This window comes from Mustela erminea, chromosome 6, assembly GCF_009829155.1.
Source record: "Mustela erminea isolate mMusErm1 chromosome 6, mMusErm1.Pri, whole genome shotgun sequence".
NCBI classification, from domain to species: Eukaryota; Metazoa; Chordata; class Mammalia; order Carnivora; family Mustelidae; genus Mustela; species Mustela erminea.
Window position 1 is genome coordinate 87,551,801 of NC_045619.1, and position 18,841 is coordinate 87,570,641.

At 53.8% G+C, this 18,841-nt stretch overlaps 2 protein-coding genes across 2 annotated transcripts in view; both read right to left on the bottom strand.

Annotated features, from left to right (window-relative positions):
* Positions 1-18,841, bottom strand: part of LOC116593807 (keratin, type II cuticular Hb5) — a 63,959-nt gene that overhangs the window by 35,589 nt on the left and 9,529 nt on the right. The window contains exons 7-9 of the mRNA XM_032348296.1: positions 18,347-18,567; positions 17,775-17,809; positions 15,222-17,065 (exon numbers count right to left, since the gene is read on the bottom strand). Of these exons, the coding sequence (XP_032204187.1) occupies positions 16,863-17,065; positions 17,775-17,809; positions 18,347-18,567 (459 nt within the window). The 3' untranslated portion in view covers positions 15,222-16,862. Of the gene's footprint in view, positions 17,066-17,774; positions 17,810-18,346; positions 18,568-18,841 lie in introns of the transcript that reaches the window.
* Positions 1,592-13,330, bottom strand: KRT82 (keratin 82). Its single transcript, XM_032348299.1, has 9 exons — positions 12,926-13,330; positions 11,047-11,255; positions 8,622-8,682; positions 7,865-7,960; positions 7,348-7,512; positions 5,320-5,445; positions 3,618-3,838; positions 3,332-3,363; positions 1,592-2,831 (listed from the first exon to the last, which is right to left on the bottom strand). Exons 1-9 carry the CDS (start codon positions 13,328-13,330, stop codon positions 2,593-2,595), a joined length of 1,554 nt encoding a protein of 517 aa, XP_032204190.1. The 3' UTR covers positions 1,592-2,592.

Below are 18,841 nucleotides of genomic sequence, written 5' to 3' on the forward strand. Positions count from 1 at the left end.
CTTGGACATAGGCAACCATCACCATCGTCAAGTTTAGAATATTTTTACCACTTCAAATGGAAACTTTTACTGCCCCCCCACCCCCCAATTCCGTCATCTCCCTCCAGCGCTAAGTAACCACTAATTTGCTTTCTGCCTTTAGGGATTTCCCTATTCCGGAATTTCATAGGAATGGAATCATAGAATATGTGACCTTTGTGTCTGGCTTCTCTTACTTATCACAGTGTTCTGAAGGATCACCCATGTGATACCATGTGTGAGTCCGTCATTCCTTTTCATGACGGAGTAGTAGTCGATCTTGGGGCTCTGTGATATCTTGATTCTTGGGGCTCTGTGACATCTTGATTATTCACTCATCCATTGAGGGACATTGGGGTCGTTTCCACCTTCTGGCTGTTGTGTATGACGCTGCTTTGAGCATTCACATACAGGTTTTTGTGTGGACGCATGTTTTCATTTCTCCTGGCTGTATACCTAGCAGTGGAATGTCTGGGTCCTATGGCAGCTCTCTGTTTAACGTTTTGAGGAACTGTCAGAATGTTTTTCAAAGTGGCTGCAACGCTTCACACTCCTTACCGTGGGCTCTAGGTCCTGTGTCTGAGTAACTCTGCCTTGACTGGAGCTGTCTTGTTCGTCACTGTCCCTCGCCTCTGGGTGGCTGGACCCATGCCAGGTGCTTGATAAATACATAGTGAATGAAAGGTGAATGAATGGCTCCCTTTCAGTTTATACTGCCCTCGACTTCCGCCCAGATGCTATCCTTACAACCTTCTCAGTGAACCTCGCTCTGACCCCCTTTCCGGGCATAATCATTAGTTGCCTTTTCTGGTTGCTCCCATATTCTCTGCCTCTCATTATCTATGACTCCTCTGGGAGGCCAAAAGTCCCTCTGGGGTTAAAAGAGGGTATTAGTCACCTCTGTATCACCAGGTTCTAATGCAGGGGTTGGAACAGAATAAATGCTCTGCATGGGACTGTGGGGAGAGGGAAGTTGTACCCCAACACACAGGAGCCACAAGGGGAGGGTTGTCATGGGGGAAGTGTTCTAGGGGATCAGTGAGGCAACAGGAAGGGTTTGGGGCAGAGCTGCTACTACCAAGACTCATCTCCTGGCCTCGGGGCTCCCTAAGAGGGACAGGGGACTAGAAAGTTCTCCTCCCTGTCTGCACAGCTTTCCCCTGCACCTGACCTGTCCTGAGACTGGTCCAGGATGGGAAGGCAGAACATGGGGCTTGGATGCTGCTAAGTACTGACATGATCGGGGCACCACGGGATTTTTCTGGGACACGTGCAAGGGACCATGTGGTGAGGAGACCCATGTGTATAAGGCCATGGTCTTTAACATGGCAAGTGACTTGCCGTCTACCGGGGTGTGGTATGCAGGTTTTAAATGCAACTTGTATGGATCCACATTTATTCCGCAGGCTGTTTGCAAATCATTCATATGTAGCTTTTCCATGTAGATCATAACCTTCATTTCCACTCCCCAGCCCGCCCAGCTTTCAGCTCCCAAAGGCTGCTCATTGGTTCCCCTCCAGCCTTCTTGTACCCTATGGAGCCGAGTAAATAATCTTGACTCCTGCAGCGTGTGTACGGTCAGTTTATTGGGAACAGACAAGACCAGAGGCTTATGGCAGAGATGGTGGTTCCCTGGGTGGGGTGGGGGGGGTGGTTTCTGCAGGAGGTTGCATGAGGGGCTTCTGGGGAGATTGGGTCAGCACCACACATCCTTCCCTGCAACCCCCGAGCCAAAGCCTCCCAGTTTGGGGGCAGCCCCACATCACTTTAGCTGGGAAAACATGTTCATATCCGATCCAAAGCAAGAGGACCTAAAAGAAGGGGGAGCAGGACCAGAGCGAGGAGGGGGTGGGGAGGGCTATGTACAGAGGGTGGGGGAGGAGCTTGGTTCCATTGAGCAGGTGATGTCAGCTTGTGACTGTCTCTCCATCCAGGAAGTATTCCAAGTCCCTTTGCCTTTGTTTTGGCGTTTCCCCGTCAATAGGGCTCAGGAAAAAAGATGTATTTTCATAGTGTGAGCTCAGCATTCGAGCTGGTGAATTACTTCCCAAAGACCACCTCTTGATTCTGGGTGCCAATCAAGAGGACCTTTAACAGATCTCGAGTGATTCTGAAATGCTGGCCCTTGGCTTTGGAAATCAGAATAGTATTTTGGGGTACCTCTTTTTGATCATTGCAATAGTGCATGTGTTAGCCGGATGTTAAAGGAAGTTCCTTTTTCTTAGGTGCTTTGAGAGCCAGACGTAAGGGAGGTGGGGTACTTCAGGGGTTGGGAGTGGGATCCTGGCTTTGTGGGAAAACTTTCAGGGGATAATCCACAGAGCAGAGCTTTGATGTGTTCCCCCCGAGGGCCTAGCTTGGGATCTGCACACGGCTAAGTGAAAGGTGACCCTTGGAGAGGCCTGAGGGGCGCCTCTCAGCGAAAAACCTGAGGGAAAATTTTGGTCAATACAGGAAAGTGGGGTTTGGGAATATCCTTGTCTTCAGCCCTGGTTGGGGGACAACATCTAGGCTGGGGGTGGAGGGGTGCTGGTACCCTGTCCCTGGGCCTCTCGCCTCGGGGACCGGACTGTGCTAACACTTGTGGGAGGAGCTGCTCCCCGCCCCTAGCTTCATGCAGGAACTCCGTGTGCTCACACAGCTCAGCAGCCCCTGGGGCTCGCAGGGGATGTAGACCTCACCAGTGCCCACGACGCTGCAGGCCCCGCTGGTCTTGAGGACACTGGTACCCCCCGGGCAGTACTCAGTCCTCAGCACGGGGGTGCTGACCACACAGGGCTCGTAGAGGACTGCACCTTTGGAGCTGCTCACGGCTGTGGGAACAGGGAGTGAGGCTCAGGGTCCCTTACATGCTAGAAGGGCATGGCCCTCAAACCTCTCAGCCAGACTGTGTCCCCACCTGCTGCCGCTCACTGACAAGCACACCCCTATTCCAGCCACCCGCTTCCCACACTGGCCACAAAAAGTGCTTAGAAGCTCTCCTCTTTCCCCACAGCCTTGGTTTCTGCTTCATGCCCTCAGTTTCTACTTGTCTGAACCTGCTTTGAAACTGCTTTCTCCAGAAAGGCAGCCTCTTGTCATGAGGGCTCCCCGCAGCTTCCGGGGCCCCACAGCCCTGAGGCCCTGTTGCTTCTCTGCTCCTCACATAATTCTGACTTCCCCTCCATCTGACCGGGAGCTCCTGGCAGACAAAGCTCCTCCTTGGGGTGGGGAAAACATGCCGAAGTCTGGGCCAGGGTGCTGTGGTCTTGTCCTTGTCGGGTGGATCAGCCCCCATGACCCCAGAGCCCCAGGGGAGTACACAACTACTCACAGATATTCACGGGTCCGATGCCTTCGCACAACCTGGAGGAAGAGGAAAGAAGACACAGGGTAACTGCATCAGAGAGAACAAGCCCGATAAACGTGGGGCACCCCTCCTCCTGCCTAGGCCACCCCCGCCCCCCACTGCTGTGTTCAGGAGGAGGGCCTGAGGATTCTGGGTTGTTTGGGACTTTCCTTGACTGTGGGATGGGCTGTCGCAGCGCAGCCTCAGCAGTGGCCAGAGGTGACCAGAGGCAGGTGAACTTACCCTTGGAGTACCGATGGCCCTGACCCACCTGTGCTCCTCGCCCTCCAGCAGCCGCCTGTAGGTGGCGATCTCGATGTCCAGGCCCAGCTTGGAGTTCATCACCTCCTGGTACTCCTTGAGCAGGCAGGCCATGTCCTGCTTGGCCTTCTGCAGGGCCTCCTCCAGCCCTACCAGTTTGCACTTGGCGTCACTGAGGGCCGCCTCACCCTGCTGCTCCGCCTGGGTCACCGCAGCCTCCAGCTTGCAGCGCTGGGGGAGAGGGCACAGCAAGGAGTTACTGGAGTCCCCAGGAGCCCCAGGCTGACTCTCAGAAGAGCAGGGAGAACATGGTCATTGTGAGATGATAAAAAATACATATATGGATCTCTGCCCCCAGTTCCTGGCACAGAACTCCCAAATCCTTGTAATTTCACAAGTGATAAAGAGCATTAGGAGCATCCTTTGGTTTCATATTTGGTCTTTGACCCTGGGTTCTGACACAGAGTTCTCCGATCCCTTGGGACTCCTGGATGGTAGCAGTGTCTTTTGTTCTAATGAGGTGACTCTGGCTGAGTCTCCAATGGCTTCATCCAGAAGGACCAAGTCTTGACTAGAAGCTTGGGGTTTTCAGCCCCACCCCCTATTCCCGGAGAGAGGGGAGGGGCTGGAAATGGACTTAATCATTGATCATGCCCAGGAGAGGAGGTCTCTGTAAAATCCCAAAGTCTGGGGTTTGCATGACTTTCAGGTTGGTGAGGTGGTTGGACACTCACATGCCCAGAGGGTGGCATAGAAGCTCCATCTCCTTCCTGCCTACCCTGCCCTGTGCATCTCTTCCAACAGGGTGTTCATCTGTGTTCTTTATCATTGCCTTTTATAACAAACTGCTAAACAGTAAGTAAGCTGTTTCCTGAGTTCCGTGAGCCATTCTAGTGAATTAATCGAACCTGAAGAGGGGATCATGGGAACCTCCGATGTATAGCTGAGGGGTTACAACCTGGACTTGTGGTCGGCATGTGAAGTAGGGGCAGTGAGGTGGGACCCTTACTCTGTGTGATCTGACTCTCTCTCCAGGTAGATAGTGTCTGAGTTGAGCTGAACTGTAGGACACCAGCTGGGGTGGTATAATTGCCTGGGTGGGCAGCTTTGTGAGTGTGGGAGGAAGGTGACACTCATGGGAACACATAGGAGGAGGGAGATTTCCTTCACAGTCATGGGGCCATGCCAGATTCAAAGCTGCTGAACCTTTCAGCCTAGGGTTATGACATCTGGTTCTTCCAGAGATGTTGGACCAACTTCTGTCTATAAGAGCTCAAGGAGGTTTGAGCGATTTCTTTGGGGCTAATAGATTGGAAGCGTCTGACTGGTCTTCATCAGCCTGGGAGAACAGAATGGGTCTGCATGTATGGACTCCAGGGAGTTGTCTGGAATTTGAGGATTACAGGACTGGAGTCTTTGGGTCCAAAGGAACCATGTCAACCATGTCAACCATCGTTTCTGTGCCCCCATTGAGGGGGGGGTGCCCTTGCTATTTCATCTGTGACCAAAGGTGACCTAGTGTCTGTTGGGACCTCGCTCTTTCCTTAGGCTGCTCCCGCTATCGGTCAGCTTTTTTTAATAAAGGGTTTGTGCAAGGGGCACAAGTTCATTCCCACTTCCAAGTGCTCCCAGGGAGAATGGACCCACCCGCTCAGGACCACTGGTGGGGGAGCCTGTGATGGGGCCTCAGGACCATGGCTTTCTGGCCTCACCTGGGCTTTCACGTTCTCAATTTCTTGCTGAAGCCGCTGGATCAGCTTGTTCATTTCCAGGATCTCATTCTTGCGGTTGCGGAGATTGTCACAGTGGTTCCCAGCTGTCAGTCGCAGCTCCTCATACTGCCAGGACCGGGACAGGCAGGTCAAAGCCCTGGGTGCAGGCATCTGCACCACGGCACCTCACTGCCCCTGTTCTCACCATCCAAAGTCTCTCCTCCAGTGGTTTCCTAGCTCAGGGCTCTCTGGGTTCTCATGCTTGTTCTGCTCTCCATCCCCTTTCCATTTCCTGTCAATTTTGGGTTTTTTTTCTGGGCTGCTTCTTATTTCCTTCCCGAACCCTGAACCTTCAGGCTTATTAAATGTTCCTCTAAGCTCTCCTTTTCTCTGTTTAGCTGTCCTGTGGCTCATCTTTTCCTCCCAAGCCCAGAGTCCCAGGGTCTCTGGAGGGCTCCTTCCCCTTTAGAGTTCCCTCCAGATCTTAGAAGGGGTTTCTGTGCTCAGTCTGGGATGCCGGACAGATCTGGGAGTGAGGACAGACCATGTCTACCTCACTAGGGTGAGTACCTTCGTACATTCTTTTTCAAAACAATAAAAAACAATATGCAATGCTGCTTCCTACTTTGACTTAACATTTTTAAAAAACCTTTGCTAACTTTGCAGCTCCAAATTCAATTTCTGAATGTTTTATCAATTTACATCTATAGATTAAAACAAGTAGCCAACTTTAGACTTTCCACATAGAGAAGGCAAAACAAGTGATAAGAAAGTCACTCTCTTTGGTTCTTTTGTTGTTTGGCTGTTGTGACAAAGCCTGTGGTTGCCTTAGCAATACGCACTCTCCGTCTTCCAACAGAACTCTGCTTTTATTTGAGGTGGCAGTGAGCCCAGATAAGAGAATATTTATTGGCCTTTTCATTAATGAGATCTATGGGTAACACTTCCAGGAAAGCTGTTTAAAGTGGGGGATGACCCAGTTGGCATGTTTCTTTTGCCCTGTGTTTTTCCTGCCTGGAAGAACATGTGAGATCAGTGATAAGGCAGCCTTCTTGGGACATGAGGCAACTGTGAAGATTACTGCAATTTTAAGGATAGCAGAACAGAAAGCGAGAAGAAGATTGTGTCCCTGATGGGAACATAGAACCCCTGTGTCATCTGTGGGCAGTCTGTTTCTGTAACCTCTTTGAGGACTGGGATGGTGTGACTCTTAGTACCCTCACGGTGCCACACATTTCAATAAGACCGTCCTTCCCTGGCCACCCTATTCAAAACCTCATTCCCACAACACTCCCTGCACTTCATGCTGATTGATTTTCTTCAAAGCACACATCACCATCCAGCGTACTCCAAGCTTACTGATTCAATACCTTGCATATTGTCCGCCCCTCCCCCACCCTGCCTCTAGAATGAAAGTGACTGGAAGGCGGGGTTTGCTGTCTATTCTGTCTCCTGCTGGAATCCAGCAATTAGGACAATGTTTGAAGTGTGATGGATGCTCAATAAACAGTTGTTGGATGAATAAATGACTGAACGAATGAATGCATGGTGCCTTTCGCAGACAGGACCGGTGAGACAGAGATGATAATATTTGCAAAATCAAATTGCCCTTGAGGGTATCCATCTCTGTCCCAGCAAGCCCCTAATTGCCTAAGTCTGGGGCTGCCTTAATGACTGCTCCTGCCCTGCCATTAGTGCCCACTGCACCATTAGCCTCCCTCATGCCTTGAAGCCCAGGGCCCTCTTTGCAGTCATTGGCAATTAGTGCTTCTCGAGTGCAGCCTAAAGGAATACTTCCAGTGTCTGTGCGTGGGTAAAGGTGGGAAGCCCCAGCACCCTGATGACAGGCTTGGGCTGTCCGTGGGGTCCCCTCCCACATGCTCTGCAGGGACCTGGCAGAAACAACAGGACCCCGGGGTTGATGAGGTTCCCTGTGATTGTGGTGTGACACAGCCCTCGTTATCATCTCACTCAGTCCCTAGGGGAGGCGGGTCTGGGGTCCCAGCCGGGCCCTGCCCAGGTCCTCACCCGGCTCTGGTACCAGGCCTCGGCTTCAGCTTTGCTGCGGCTGGCGATGTCGTCATACTGGGCCTTGATCTCAGCAATGATGCCATCCACATCTAGCTCCCGGCTGTTGTCCATCTTCACAATGACGGAGGTCTCAGAGATCTGAGACTGGAGCAGGCAGATCTCCTGGGTGGGGGGCACGTGGGAATGCGTGAGCATTTTGAGGACAAAAGTGGAGGAGCGGAAGACGGAAAGAGCTCTGACTTTCCCATAGCAGATTTGCACAGGAATTTGCATAGCTGTCCTGAGTCTTCCATCACCAACCTGTTCTTTATCCCCCCACTAGTTACATAGACTCAAGAGCCAAGGTCTGGGCCCTCTGACTTCTGGGAGTCTCACTGCCTGAGAATTTCTTCCCATGCTCACTTTTGAGTCAGCTTGCCCTGGACCACACCCGCTAGTGGAAGCCTTCCCACTCCATCGTGCCCATGGAACTGGCCCCTGACCAAGCATCTGTGGGCAGTGGGGCTGTAGGTACCTCCTCATACAGGCCTTTCAGGAAGTCAATCTCCTGGACCAGAGCCTCCGCGTTGGTCTCCAGGTCAGCCTTCATCAGGAAGGCTGTGTCCACATCCTGCGGCCAGAGCAGGGACAACCATAATCTGGGGCCCAGGGAACAGGTGAGGCCACCCTCTCCTCCCATTGGGTCACCTCCCAGGCAACCTGGTGGCAGCTGAGGGACCCAGGTGTAGGCGCACATGGAAGGGAAAAGGTGACAAAGCCAAGGATGGAGGGGAGGGGCCCCAACCCCAGGACTGCATGCCTGGGCCTGGCACCTTGATGGGGAAGGATCTGTTGGAGTGGGTTTTGAAGGATCCTTGAGTGTAGGTTCTTAGAGCCTGCTGTGTTGTGCACGGGCCATAGATTACCTTGGTGTTTATCTGAGAAACCATCGCTATTGTTTTCCTCTTTTGTATCAGAGTCAGAGTTTTTGTTTGGTTTTCAGTTTGGCATTAGCTCTACCTCCAACTTCTCGGGCAGGTGTAGACACAACCCTAACCGGGTCAGGCCCCTATGCGTTGGGAGGCGGAGGCCAGGTCAATCACTGCCCTTCTGCAAAAAGTGGGGGAAGGCTGGCTTTCCTCTTTCCCAGGGTCGGTGAGGTTGGCCCTGGGATCCCGGGGGGTGGTGGGGTGGGCTGCAGACACGTTGGGACCCGGCCAGTGGCTGAGTGTGGTGAGGCCACCTGGGCCAACTCGGGGGGCCTTCTCTCTCCCTGTGCCGCCCTCCCTCACCTTCTTCAAGGCAACAAACTCATTCTCAGCACAGGGCCGCAGGGAGAGCTCCTCTTCATACCTAGTAGATGGGCAGGAAGAAATATTTTAGTCTGGCCTAGGGGTTCAGAAGTGTCCCAAGGGAGGGAGCCTGGGGAGCAAACCTGCCTCTCAGTGACTTAATGCCCTAAGGAGTCGCCAGGCCCACTCCTCCTCCTCATCGGGCACCTGTAGCTCCTCTGACCACTCAGGACAGACGATTGTCATCCTCGCCTCTCATTAGCCACTGTACGTGTTGACCTCCCTCCCCACCCCGGCTAGCCCATTCCTGTGATTATCATCTTCTGGGAAGTCCTTCTCCAGGCCACCTCCTTTCCTTGTTGCTGCTAAGGAAGCCCACGTCATGCAGTTGTTTACTCTGGGAAGGTGGTAAAGAGTTGGCTGCCTTCTCTGAGTTGTTCTCAGTTTTGGCTGCAGACACTGGAACCTCAGCCTGCCCCTTGCCCTCCCCGCCAGGAGAGGTCCGAGCCTGGCCTCTATTTGCCGAGGTAGCAATTACCCACTTCACCAGAGCTGTAGAGACAGCCTGGCCACCTCCAGGCTTCGAGGGAACTCTCCGCCCACTCCCTGTCCCTCTGGGCAATGGAATCAGGGCCAGGGGGTTCAGTCTGACGAAGATGACTCAGTCTGATGAGTGCTATTGATCCATTATTAGCTTTGCTGCGCTTCCTGACGCCCATCCTTCCTTATTCCAGCAGACCTTGGCCTCAGCATGGGCCCTGGGAGCTGGAGACTTCTGCCTGGGAGGGAATCCCAGCTCGGGCATGTGCTAGTCTTGTGGCTTTGGGGAAGGGTCCGGGGTGGGGGACTTTTCTGTGTCTCAGCTTCATTGTGTACAGAATGAGAATGACACAGGTCCAGCCTCATGTAGCTGCAGTGAGCTAATACATGCCATAGGTAGCGTCTGCCAAGCACTGGGCCCCTGGCATAGGGCACAGGCTTTGTAAGTATCGGCTGCTACTATCAAAACAGCATTTAGTCTCATCCTTCTACCCCCACTTGCCCAATCCAAAGTCCTCATCATGAGCTGCAAACCATGTGTCCTGCCCACCTTGTATGTTACCCGCCAAGAAAGGCATTGCTCTGGTCGAGAGGGCTGGCCTCACCCCATCTCACCTGTCGTGGTCTGCTGCAGTGGTCCTCTCTCACTTGGCATACTCTGGCCCTTCCTGTCCCCTGCTTCCATCCCTTCCCTTTTCTTGGAATCTACTCTAGACTCCCCTTTTGTAAGGCCCAACTAGAACGAAACTTTATCATGGCCCTGAGCAAATGGCACCTCCTCCAGGAAGCTTTCCTGGGCCCTGTCTGTGCCCTCACTGTCCTGGCATTCCTTTCTGCTTCTGCCCCGTACCCCATCATAGCTGTTGGCTGGTGTGCGTGGAGGTCTGTGCAGGACCAGGGCATTTGGAGGGCGGGAGCCAGCTTGGCACAGTGACTGGTATCAGGAAGGCATAGGACTGACCCCTGCAGCGTGAGTGACCACCATGTGACTCTATTCCACTGAGGCACATCCCTTAGAGACCATGGCTCTGAGCCTACTTGTACTGCTGCTTGTCAGTGGAAATGTATCTCTCTCAACCCTCACTCACCAACATGTGCTCCCATGGGGCCCTGGACCAGAGACACCCACCTAGGACCTGTGAGGCAATGTGTCCTGGCCTCAAGCCTCTTATAGGCTCTAGACCTAGTAGCCAGCAAGCTCCTAGTTAACATCTGTTTTGGCTCCCTTCTCCTGGGAGGCAGGCTGGGAGCTTCCCTTGGAAAGGGCAAGTCTAGCAGGCTACCTGACCTTAGCCACAAGCGCTGGGGATGTAGAGCCCTGCTCGTGGGGAGGGGGATGGCTTCCAGCTGTGGACTCTGAGGTTGAGGTCTGGGAGCTGAGCATCGGGGAGTGAGAGAAAAACACGGGCCAGGTTAGCTTGGATGTGGTCCCAGGAGGTACCGAGAGGGGCGTATCAGGAGGAAGGGACAGTGGGAGGAAAAGCATGGAGGGAAGAAGGTTTAGATACCTGTTTGGGGAATAAGATATGGTTCTGGATCTGAACGGGGATTGCTAGAAGCTACGGCAGACCAGGTGGCCAAGCAGAGCCCTGGAGGGCGGGGAATGGCAGGAGAAAGAGCTAGTATTGCAGGGACATGGACAGGGCCGTATTGAGGGAGGGCGGCAGGAAGGGAGGTGAAGACCAATACACGGTTTCAGAGCTTCTGCCGTGTGCCCAACGGGCAGTGTCCTAGCTGCTCTCTTGTGTTACCCCACCACACTGTTGCTGCTACCTGATCGACGAAGGTGGAGGCCTCCCACTGTAGAAATAGGGAAACTGAGGCTAAGGTTGTTGATGGAACTTGCTCCAGCCTCCCTGGTGAGCTGAAAGTAGGCCACACTCACTTTTTCTTGTAGCTTTCCAGCACGTCCTGGAGGCTGCAGAGCTCGGACTCCAGCCTGGCCCGGTCCCCTGCCACGCAGTCCAGCTGCCGCCGAAGGGCAGAGATGTAGGCCTGGAAGATGGGCTCGATGTTGCTCTGACAGCACCTTTGCTGCTGCATGAAGTTCCACTTGGTCTCCAGCAGCTTGTTCTTCTGCTCCAGGAACCGCACCTGCCATCCAGATCAGGGAGTCACCGAGAGCAGGGAGCCCAGGGACCGTAACACGTGATGGGCTGGGTGGCCAATGGAATCAGCGTGTGCTCTTAATCCCAACACATTGCTACCAATGTGCTGAAGTTTTCAGATAAGACTCCCTGCGTAGACTGGCCTGGGAGGATTTGTTTCCATGAATCCCCTGCCTGGGGGAGCTTTTATAAGACCCCCACTTACTCCCCTAGGGGTCGCACGTTGTCATGGGAGGAGTAGTGTCCCGAGAGGTCTGGGACAGGTCCCCCTCCCAGCTCTGCCTGTTGGCCTCCCACGAGCCTTGCAACCTCGGCCAACACATCCTGTCCGTTCAAGCCTCACTCGGCTTCCTAAGGTTAGGCATTGTGCATGGGAAGCTCTTCAGGATTCTTCATATTAATGCAAGTGGGTGACGTGATGCCTGGGAGTTCAGGCTTTCTCTGGTCACAGCCCGGGGGCATTCAGGGGAGGTCAGATCAAAAGCATGGTCATGAGACTCTAAGCTCTCTCCCCTGACTCTGATGCACCCTGCGAGGCTGTGTCCAAAAAACATCCCCATCCTGGGAACATGGAGAGCTCCCCGCTGGCTTTTCCGTTTTGGTGACTTAGGAACCGAGAAGAAGAGAAGCTCAGTGAGCGATCACGGCCACCCCTCTTAACCATCGGCAGAGGGAACCAGCATCCCATCCTTGAAAGAAATCTGCAGAGGGAGAAACTTTGCCCTATTTCCGGTCAACGGCCGCATCACCAAGAGGCTCCCAGCCTCACGAATGTGGTGTGATGCGCAAAGTCAGAGCCCAGAACTTAACGAGCTTTAAAAATAAAACTGGCAGTGGAACAGTTCCTATTTCCTGAAATGAGTTTTTTTTTGGAGCCCTTTTATGTATCTTACCTCTTTTGACTCCCCACCACCAAGGCCTCCTTTCCCACCAGGTAGCAAGAGCCCCAAGGCTGAGAAGTGAGATGTTTGCACAGGACCTCAGGGGAGCAGTCAGGACTGGAGCCAATACCAGGGCCCAGGCCTCCTGACTTCTGACTCAGGATTCTTTGCCCTATAGCCAGGGGTCAGCAAAAACACTGGCTCAGCCCCCGATCCCAAGAGCCTCCTTGGGGTGTGGAAACAGATGCAAAGGCAGCTGCTTGGGTTCATATCTGGCCTTTCGAAGGCTGCACACCACCCTTCCCTGTAGCCTTTCGGAGCTCTGGTTTTGGTGACAGCGACTGTGCTGACTGCTCTACCTTCTTCTTATGCCAGGCCTCCTCCGGGGGCAAATCTGGGGCTGCAGTGCTCATCCCTGCCTCCAGGCCCAAGGATCTCACCCCAGCTCAGACCCTCAGAAGGCGACTCTGTTGTCAAAGCCTCCTCTGCCTCATTGGTTTTTCTTTTCAGTATCTATCATTGCTTTGGAAGTTCCTGTTATAGTCTGACCTCACACAGCCCTGGTGATTTTCTCAGCTAATACTCAAGGGGAGATGACAAGAGAGTGAAAAAAGAATGAGCAGGAAGAAATGTCTAGCACTGAGCTGGATCTAAGCAGCTTTCTACGATTTGGGGGCGTCATCCACCGCGCCCTCTCAGCTGCTGGCCTCTCCTTGGCCCCGATGCAAAGTGCTCTCTGTGTTCCCCAGCCCCGAGCATGGCTCCTCCCTGTTACCTTGTTGATGAAGGATGCAAAGCGGTTGTTCAGGCACTTAATTTGCTCCTTCTCGTCCCTCTTCACCTTTTGCACAGCCGGGTCGATCTCCAGCTCAAGCGGGACCAGCAGGCTCTCATTGATGGTGACGGGAGCGATGCAGGGCGAGGACACACAGGGGGCCCCCACTCGGTACCCAAAGCCGGGCAGGCCACACCTGGAGGCCATCCGGGGCCTCCCAAAGCCCACGTTGCACAGGCTCCGGGAGCTCAGGCAGCCCAGGGCACGGAGGGCCCCCCCACCCCCGGACCGGCACGGCCCCTTGCTCACGGCATAGTGGGTGACCATCCGGGGGAGGACAGCTGAGCAGGAGCTGAAGCTCCGGCCACCGCATCGGGAGCCCAGCTGGAAGGAGGGACACGACATGGTGGGAGAGACGCAGAGAGGCGGCTGACGGGGACAGCGGGAGGACCAAGTTATCAAGCCAGCCCAGCTTCTCCACCTTTTATCTCATTGGGGATGGAGGGCCAGGCAGAGTCAAACCCCAAATCACCATTATATACAGGTTTATAAGCTTGGGCTATTGGCAGCTGCTAAGTACCAAGGTGGATAATTAGGGTAGCAAAGAGCAAAGGGTGGGAGCCAATGGGCAGTGCTGCTGTCCTCTTTCCTCGTTTATGGGGGCAATGAAAGCGGCCAGCCAGACAGACGTTTGGCATATTGGGTGGCTCAGCCTCAAGGAAAGCGAGATTTAGGACTTTATGCCATTTTGCGGTGGGGAGAGAGGTATGAATTACACATCCTGGTTGCCCAAGACTAGAGGCCAAATTAATTATGCTTGGGGATGTTCTTTTCCCCCAAAGCTGCTTTTCTGCAGATATGCCAGATCCAAGGGACCTCCGTAGGATCCTAGGTGTTTCTAGAAGCTCCCTGGGAGGGAGGAGTTTGAGGTGGGAAAAGCCCCCACAAGCAGGTTGGGGCCTGCCCCTCCTCAGGCCAGGTGGGAGCTGGCTCTGGCTCAGTACCTCTGGGGCTCCTGAATGGACTCTTGTCTCTGGGGCCTATTTAGCCCCAAAATGCTTGCAGAGGACTCAAGAGGAGGGGGAGGAAGAGATGCTCTCCCCAGGACCCCTTGGGCCCCCCAAAGATGCACTGATGTCAGCCATTAGGTTGACATTATTGTGTCACTAGCCTTTTGCCTTTTGTCCCCACCCAATCCCCATCCTCCCCGAGGTAGACAGAGCCTGCTCTAACCTGAGGACATTTCCAGGGACCGTTGCTGCCCTCAGGAATTGCTCAGATGGATGCGGGACACCAGCTTCCTCCCCAGCACCCAGGTCATAGCTCTTTGGAGATGCCTGAAGTGCCTCCGCCCCTAATTCTTTTCCCTCTCCCTTTCCATCAGTTTCCTCCATGAGACTTCTGCTGTCGCTGTCTTTCCCTGCCATACTGCTTTTTTCCAGGTCACAATTAAGCCAAAATAATAATAATAATAATAATAATATTTATTGGGCGTTTACTGAGTGCTGGGACCACCTCAAGCTCTACACCCACGATCTCATTTAATTGCCTGACGGCATCATGATGTAGTTTCTGTTTTATAGATGAGAACGTAAGGAGCAGAGTGATTAAGTAAGTAACCCGAACTACACAGCGCCTTCGTGGTAGACTGGGGTTCAGTCCTTTTCTTTCTGTGGGCACCATGCTCTGCTGCGTTGGTGGAGAGAAGCCTGGTTGAGAATGTGAGTCTCCCGCCAATATGCATTATGTCTTCTCCGTTCCACCTGAAGATTAGGAGCCTGGAGCTCCATAGTTTTGGTCTAACTGTGCTATTTCACTGTCCCCTTCTTCCTAGACTTGACTTTGGGTCCTAAAATGCTGGGGAGGGAAATTGAGGTTTGGGGAGGTCAGGGGTGTCACAGAAGGCCAAGGGCAATGGTGGGGGGCAGAGGTGAGGTGGGATGGGTCTTGTTGCATGATGGCAGGAGAGGAGGATTCCCATTCTGCCCTGGGGTAAGTGTCACAGAAGTTGGCCCAGGAGATGGTGTGAGAGTGGATAGTGACACTAAGAAGCCAGACCGGAGAGCAGTCCCCCACCACTCCAAGGCCAGAGCGTGGTGCAGTGACATGTTGGGTCCCCGGGAGCCCGGGACCAGATCTGGGGATCAGAGAGTAGGGGATTGTTGTCTGGATCTGTTGAGGGCAGAAGGCACCTGCTCCCAGAAAACACTGGTTCCAAGGCTGCCCTCTGAATGTGAGATAAGACACCGACTCTACCAACACCTAAAGAGCTCAGTGACACTTTATTGAAGCGGTTTCAGGAACTAGGCAGGCATGGGAAGTAGGCAGTTTGGGAAGGTTTGAGATAATCAGAGCAGGGTGACTTTTTTCTGACTTCATATCTCTCCTGGCTTCATGTCCAAAGCTGACAGCCAGGCCCTGCTTGCCTTTGGAATTCATTTTGGTCTTGAATGCATGGCGGGTGTTTTGAGAGCTCCTAGATCCTCAAGTAGGGAAACCACTCTGTGAAGGCCGGTCTTAGAAAGATCTCTGGACCTATGAAGCTCCCCTCCTCCACCGCTCGTCTACCTCTGCTTCCTTCACAGGCCGGACCAGCGTCCTCTGAGAGCGAGCAAGGTGTCAGAGGAAGTACTGTCTCTCTCCTGAGTCTGCCCTCTTAGGCCTTCCCTGTGGGGCATAAGGTTTGGTGGACTACCTTGAGAGTGCAGTTCTAGCCAGGCCTGCGGCACAGGCAAATCCACACTGTAGACATGTCAGAGATGGGGAGATGGAAAAAGAGAGGTCAGGGGAGCGGGAACAGGGGATATATTGCCAAATGGATGAGTGGGAGGGGAAGAAAAGAGAGAAATAAAGGAGCAGAGGGGAGGGATGAAGAGAGGAGACACACAGCGTTGCGGAGGAGGAGCAGAACAAGGAGGGAGGTGGAAAGAGCAAGGTAAGAAGGAAAGAGAACTTTCCAGAGAAGAGATATGGCTACCACAGAGCAAGGAGAAAGGAGCAAGGAGAAAGTCTCCTGAATCCTTCTGTGGGAGGATTCTCCCAGGGCCATTCTAACACAGGCTGACTGGGTTCCTTTTCCAGGTCATCTGCTGCCCGGCTACCTTGCCACACCCGGGTTAGCCTGCCTCCCTCCCACTCAGCAGTAGAGCGGTTCTGTGTGGGACGCTAATTCTAATAGTGGCCTAAATGGGGCAGAATTGAAAGGAATTCGGCTATGAACTATCAAGGAGTGTAGCCCCAGGCCATGGAGAACTTTTGCCTTCTTGATAAAATCATTCTATTCTAGTATGAATAATCGAGTTGGTCATATTTCAAAGGGTGTTGATTCCTTATTGCAATATTCTGGTGGTGGGAGAGTGGTCAGGGGAAGTGGCTGGGAGTCCAACAAGGGACAAGATGGGAGGAAGTGAGGACACGACATCCTGCTTGGATTGGCAGACTTCCCTGGTTGGAGGGGCTTGCAGGAAAGGATCTTGTTTGCGGCAAGAGAACACATGCATGGGAACTCTGGTCTAGACTACATGCAACCTCTTTGGGGGCACCAAGGTCAATTCTAAGCTCCTTCCTCCCCCATAAAGGACTTTGGGCGGCATGGATCTGGCTCTGGTGGGGAGGATGACCCTACGGTGCTCCAGCTCTGGGAGCTGCTGATGGGCAAAGTCCTAGCCCAGGTCTTAGCACGGAGGAGTTGAGTGGGTGTTAGTTGAAGTGGATACCTGGGGCCCCTGGAGGGCCCTGGGATAAGGAGCAAGGTGGGGGGTTATCCCTGTGGGGACGCATCTGGAGGCAGAGGGATGGACAAGATCATCTTAGAACTCAAAGGCCACTCCCCACGCCTCCTGCTGTTGATTCTGTGCATGGGGCATCAGCAAAGCGGCAGGCTTTAGGGTGGGGGATCAGGGGAGTCTGGAGGTGGGAGCCTGGAGGGTGGGGCGCTTTAGCTCCTGTAACTCTTCTTGGTGGACGATGTCTTGGAGATCATGCGCATACTGGAGCTGTTGCCACTCATGCTGCGGCTGCTGGTGGAACTGAAGCTGCCCCCGGAGCTGTAGCCCAGGCTGCTGCTGTAGCCGCCGCCTCCTGACATGCAGAGGCCGCCGCCTGAGCTGTAGCCAGTGCCCCCACTGGAGGAGACCACGGCTGTGGAGACAAGACACAGGGCACATTGGTAGACTCCTCTGGGTCCCCAGGAGCTCCCTCCCTGGGGGGGCTCCCCGCCCCACCCCCAGAACAGGAATGTCTTGGACCCAGGGGCCGGGGTCTGAGAGGGTGGTCATGGACTCGCCATCCCCGTGACACGCTGCCCCCCCTCCTCAGCGTCTGTAGAGGACATTGCACTTTTCAAAGCACTTTCACAGCTGTGACCATGTTGATCTCATCAGGCCGAGAAAACACCATTACTACCATCACCTCTACTTTCCAGAGGGAGAATGGGGGTGCAGAGACATCAAGTGGCAAGTCCAGGGTCATACTTGCTGTGTCCATTTCTCTGCTGCACAGGGTTCTCGTACTGGATGGAGCACAAGGCCTTGTGTGCTGGGCAGGAGCATAGGCTCCCATAATGGAAGAGGCCTGAGGGCCACCTGGATGGGTGTCCCCCAACTGTAATCGTTCTGACACATCACTGAGAGGCAATGGTTTATAGTGTCCACTTAACCACATTCAGTGACAGGGAGCTCACTACCATGGGACACAGCTCCCTACAGCCTGTCAAACATTCGAAGATGCCTCGACTCCCCTCTCTGTCTTAATGACATCTCTGTCCACATCTATCCCCAACACCTTGTTAGTGATGCTATTGCTTCTGTTTCGATGCCCACTTTTCTAGTATCCCAAGACATTTACTCACAGATATTCACGGGTCCGACACCTTCCCCAGTGAGTCTGTTGCCGGGGGGAAAGGGGAGAGAAAGAGACATTTCATTTGCTGAGAAGTTGAAGATCCCTGGGCTCTTGCGTCTCCTGCTGTCACTTTCATCTAGCTAATAAGAACCTGCAAGGGGACTCTAGAAGCGACACCAAATCAAAATACATAGAAATGGGGAGAGGGATGCCTGTTTGCTAGGTGGAGAGGGACACTTTGATTGTAGGCATCTCCAGCAAGCACAGAGCCCCAGTGGCCCATCCCCAGTGTAGCCCGGGGGCTGGGTAGGAATGGCTCTGCTAGTGGCCTTCAAGGTGGTCATGGGCCACCTCTGCCTGACATCATCACCCCGATCCTCTGCCCCGGGTCCAGTAGCAATGATGGGAGAGGCTGAGACTACAGAGTGCCTCTGGGGAAAGGCTGCATCTTAACTCTGTTTCTGCCTTTGGAATTTCTTCTGGGGCCTGACACTGGGGCTCTTGGTATCTGTGAAGTCTGTTTGAGCCACGGTGGGAGCCAAGGTTCTTGAGCAGCCATGGTCGGGGAAAGCCCCCCACCTGCACTCCTCGCCCTCCAGCAGCTTGCGGTAGGTGGCAATCTCGATGTCTAGGGCCAGCTTGACGTTCATGAGCTCCTGGTACTCGCGCAGCTGCCGGGCCATGTCCTGCTTGGCCTTCTGCAGGGCATCCTCCAGCTCGGCCAGCTTGTTCTTGGCGTCCTTGAGGGCCAGCTCCCCACGCTGCTCAGCATCAGCGATGGCATTCTGGAGTGTGGCACACTGCCAGGGGCACAGGGGAGTTTGTGAGGTCGCCCCCAGAGAACGGAGTAAGATGTGTTTTTAAGGTTAAACATATGGGAGAATTTCCTGAAATGGATTTATGCAAAGGAACTTGGAGTTTCATCATCTTTAAAAACAAGATTAATCAGGGCACCTGGGTGGCTCATGGGTTAAGCCTCTGCCTTCAGCTCAGGCCATGATCTCAGGGTCCTGGGATAGAGTCCCATATTGGGCTCTCTGCTCAGCAGGGAGCCTGCTTCCCCCTCTCCCTCTG